General features: G+C 34.3%; 1 protein-coding gene across 1 annotated transcript; it reads right to left on the bottom strand.

Moving 5' to 3' along the window:
• LOC107621954 (syntaxin-52) lies at positions 431-4,734 on the bottom strand. Its single transcript, XM_016323936.2, has 6 exons — positions 4,389-4,734; positions 2,776-2,988; positions 2,278-2,480; positions 2,082-2,182; positions 1,941-1,985; positions 431-814 (listed from the first exon to the last, which is right to left on the bottom strand). Exons 2-6 carry the CDS (start codon positions 2,982-2,984, stop codon positions 683-685), a joined length of 690 nt encoding a protein of 229 aa, XP_016179422.1. The 5' UTR covers positions 2,985-2,988; positions 4,389-4,734; the 3' UTR covers positions 431-682.

The raw sequence follows: 5,119 nt of genomic DNA, 5'->3' as shown, positions 1-5,119 counted from the left end.
GATAAAAAGATTGAAATAAATTATATTTCAAATTTAAGCTAAATCTATTAAAAATTAGTGCCTTTAGGAACATTTACTATTAATTACTTGCATATTGCGCGAGCATTATAATTTGTTTATGTTATAAATAGTGCTTAGATTTATTAATAATTTGATTAAGATTTATAAGCATACACATCATACTTATATATTTATGGATATGAATTTACTAAGTATATATATATAATTTTAATATAAATACATAATGTCATATCAACAAAGATAGTGACATTTTATATTAATAGCATAAATGATCATTTAAATAAAATCAAATATGATTAATCAAATGTAATAAATATTTTATACCATCGATACATTAATATATTCATTGAAAAATAAGTATTTATATAACCCAAAAACGAGTATGAAATTCGGATTCAGACGTACAACGAAGCTGGAACTGATGAAGCATTAGATTTTGATTGATAGGCAATACGTGGCATTAATATTCTCTTTGCACACGATCAATCTGTCACAAAGGAAGCTCATATTTTTACAAGTGAGAAAACCCAGACATCAACCACTTAGAAAACGAAAATTGAGATACAATGCCATTTCAAGACACCAAGAATCAAAGAAACTTGATTATGCTGTTTCAGTACGCACAACAAGAAAGGAAAAGCTTAGTAGGGTATTTTTGTGTCTACAAATATTTGACCAACAACCATATCACAACCACCAAAACCACTATCCCAACCACTGCTAAAAGCATGCACAAGCAGGAGCAACCACCCTTGGTACGTTTGTTTAAAACTGCCAAGTTCTTCTGGACACGCTGTTAACACAAGATAAAAAGAAATGATGAGTTACAAAATAGTGGTGAAATATTGATGTTTCCCTGTTCTAAGAAAAGATATTAGAATTTCGAGGGATTTGGAGCTTTAAAAAGTAAAAGAGAAGATACCATTGGAAAATGAAAAATGGTAGGCATGCATGCAGGAAACATGTTAAGAGTACAAGGGAACCACATAAAAGCTGCATTTGGAATCTCTATATTGTGTCAAAGAGACTAAGACTGAGAAATTGAGACTGGAAGACAAAGATTGAGAGACTAAAACTAAATTAAATTTCTATATTGTGTTTGGTGTAAAATGTGCAGGACTGAATTATGACTCAATATTATGTTTAATTTAAAATAAACATGGAGATTAAGGTTTGGAATTTGAAAAGTTAAATTAAGATATTTTTTAGAAGAAATATTATTAAAGTTTCAGTTTCCATCCCAAAATTTCAGTCCCCTATGTCTCTACTTTCTAGAGGTACTGAAAGGACTGAAATTTTTGGGACGGAAACTAAAATTTTAGTTCCAGTCTATTGCCACTAAACACAATACTGAGTTCCAATCCTCCAGTCTCAATCTCAGTCCCCCTAATCAAATGCTACCAAATAGAACAAGTTATTTTCATCTAGTTTTGCTCATGCATTTGAAATTTTGGAACACCGGCCAAGAGCATATATTATTTTTTTTTCTTCACATTGTGAAATAATACACAAATTGATTAGTGCTAGGAAAAAAAAAGTTTTACCATAACCACAAATCCCTACTGGTCCACATTTGACAAAGCATATAATGTAAAGTATATTACATACCAAACAAATATTAAAGACTAACTATATTAAGAAAAAGACCAACTATATTAAAAAAAAGAATAATAAAAATAAAAACTTCATATGTCCAATGGAAGTATCCAACAAGGGTCCTATCAACAACTTAACTCACAGATTTATGCCACCAAAATTAAGGAATTTATAAACATGAAAATATTGACCCTAAAGAGCACAAAGCGGATATTACTATTGCAAGACCTTAACTGACTGAGCATATTGTAAACTTTGAGAACATTCAATTTTTATATGCCCAAACGGGAGATATGGTTCCAATAAAGTTAAAGGAGTGTTACCCTTAGACGAGAATCTGTAACATCTACATGTTCGTCCAAGTCATCCTAGCACAGAAAGAGAATATTCAATTTTAGAAAGGAGAGGTGAAAATGGTCTGTAGAAACAAGAAAAAAGAAATTTAACATAGGAAAGTAGCATACAATTAGTCTAGTGTGTAGACTCAGCTCTTCATTCACTGCTAATGCAATGTGCTTTGTACTTACAACAGTCTCCTCCAATTTTTCAAGGCCTTCATCTTGCTCTGCTTGAACACCACTCCCCCAAATCAAGATCTAAATTCCAAATTACAGATTACAGATATTATATTTCAATTTCAAACAATTCAAGTTAAGTAACCTTTCATAATTTGCCTTTGAAGTCCAACGAGTCCACTGTTATCCAGGCCAACAGTTCTGCTCATTGCATCTGGTTTTATTTCAGGACCAAATAAACTATCCCTATTTGCAAAGTTTGACATGTTCAGTGTTGAAGCCATTTGGTTAACTTTTGACCTCAAATTTGTAAGTGTTTCCCTGCGGCGATTCATCTCCTTCTCAGATCTGTGCATCATTGAGAAGTGAAAGCATCAGATATCAATAAAGCAACTTCATCATATAACTTGACACTTGACAGATGAAAAGAAGACAATGAATGATTGATAATACAAATTTCCTTATGCTATTATCACATAACTTTTACAATGCAACTAAACAAATCTTAAGAAATAAATATTTAAGATCAGGACAACCCTTAACAATGTACTGGACAATTGCAGTACAGTATTTCAGGTCCTAGTTTCTATGCTGTAATAGCAAGATCTTCCTTAATTAGCATAAACACCAGCTGAACACTCACTTTCCAGGGACTTTAGATAAAAGGGATTGCAAGCTATCAAGTCTGGTCCCTAAGATAGTAATCTTCCTTCTTATAGCAGATGCATGACGCTGAGCTTCTGGTCCAGATGTTGATAATGAACTCCGCTCAGAAATCATGCCATTGATATCATCGGCGAGTTTCACTGCTTCATTATATTCCTTCATCCATGAGTCTGATGACGATGCCATTGGTCTGAAAATAAGTGAAATGGAATAAAAAGTCACTGCCAGACGATTTTTATTGAATAAATCATCAGCAAAAATTCATTTATTCTAATAAGATAATTAACCTTTTCAGCCCTCACCGCTAACAAATATTAAAGTTTAACTGTTAAGAGAACCTCGTAAAACCAATACCTTCATACATATCAAAATATGTCAAGTTATAGTTACCCCCACTTTTTTTAATTTAACACTCTTAGCTTCCTACCTACTCAGCTGCCTCAGGGCAAGCACTCAGCACTCAAACATATATATGAAATGTTCCCTTTGCATACATCACACCAAATGTAAAAGGGCTTTCCACTCACTAGAAATATATACGGCCAACTAATATTTTGGAGATCATAATTCAAGTGCCAACAACATTGACTGAGAAGATATGCATGGTTTTTCCCCAGCTAAAGAAACTTACTAAGATAGAGAGAAAGAAACATTACACTACAAACGGGTATCTTATACTTTTGCATACCTCATAAACACCAGTGCAGGCACGCACATAGAGGGAACAAAACAATAAACAATGTTGGCGGATAAAGATACATTGGAAGAAACAATTGCTGGAAAATAGCAAAATCCTTAATAATTCATCCTGAATTTTAGCCCTCAAAAGTCCAAAGAGCCACCCTTTAGACCGAATGAAGAAAAAACAAAAAGGAAAAAGAGTGGCCAAAAACATGTCACGAACAAACAGAATAGCAACCAGGGTTTTCTTCTCATATGGCTGGGCGTCCTACTTGCCAAAACATTTGAACAATTGATAAAAACAAACATTGAAAGCAGTAAAAATTAAAACCTTTCATCTTGTAACAAGTGCACCCATTAGCTAATCCTATCACATGTTCCCTCATTTTCCACCATTATATCTCTACAAACAATTAGTCAACGGTCACATTTAGCAGCACCATCACCGACATAATTGTTACCCCGATCAAACTTTCAATTCTCCACAGAATGGTGACTAATTCCCTCAGCAACAGTTCCCTCAATTTCAAATCCAAACCACGGTTGCTGTGAACCTCGGAATTTCCAAGCATTTTATTTTACATTCTTTTTTAAAAAAATCAAGTAATAACAAACAGCACAAAGAATCCCTTAAGCTCATCTCATGATCACAGAACAGGGATAACAAAATCACAAAATTCACCCGTCATTGGATACAAATAAACATAACAAACTTAAACATCAAAATTTCACAAAAATACATGATTCTTAAAGAAATTTCAAAACACACATCAAAATCAGACACGAAAACACGAAATTTCGGCGAATTAAAGGTCATCCAGCAGCGCTCAAATTACAATTCAGAAAAAATGAAGAGAAAATCGAATTTGACAAAACTATGAAAGGATCGTAAAGGGAACTCGCTTATACCTACTAAATTTGGGACGAATTATAAGTAGGGTTTCGGAATTAAGAGGAAGGAATCGGGTTTTCTTCCGATGGAGGGTGATGGATACGACGTCGTTTTTCGGGAAGATGGCGATGTACAAAGGAAAGTAGCGTACAAGAGCGGCACCAGGAAGGAGCACTAAAGCGTAACCGTTTCGTCGGACAGAGTCGTCGTCTACGTCGCGATGTTAAGAAAGCCGAAAAGGTCGTTCTGCACAGCGTCGTTTTTGGTGTCCACCCCACTTGCGTTACGCTGATTGTTGTATTGTGTGTTTGTCTTTTACTCCATTACCCCCGGGTGCTTGCTTGCTTAGGTGGAACTAAATCAGTATTTGTTAAAAATAAAAACAAAAAATGAATTGATTTTCACTTTCAAATAGGTAATAAAACTATTATACATCACTAATTTTATAATTAAAATAGGTCACATATCACTTTTTTATTATAATTAAAATCAAATCTTTTTTATTAAAATTAAAGAATTATCCCTTCTTTTTTACTAATTTTACGACCAAACTATACCACATATTGTTCCGGGGGTTACCTGAAACTGTAGGTCGATTTCGGACGAGATCTTCTGTATTGGTAGGAGATGACGTGTCCGACTGGTGAGTGACGGCCGGAGCTGTTGTATCCGACTGGTGGACTGGCTATGCTGTTGATCCTTCGTCACCGGAGGGTGGGGGGTACCTGCAAGGGACTCCGATGCTTAA

This window comes from Arachis ipaensis, chromosome B01 (assembly GCF_000816755.2).
Source record: "Arachis ipaensis cultivar K30076 chromosome B01, Araip1.1, whole genome shotgun sequence".
NCBI classification, from domain to species: Eukaryota; Viridiplantae; Streptophyta; class Magnoliopsida; order Fabales; family Fabaceae; genus Arachis; species Arachis ipaensis.
The sequence above is the reverse complement of the archived record's forward strand: the minus strand, read 5'-3'. Positions and strand labels throughout refer to the sequence as shown.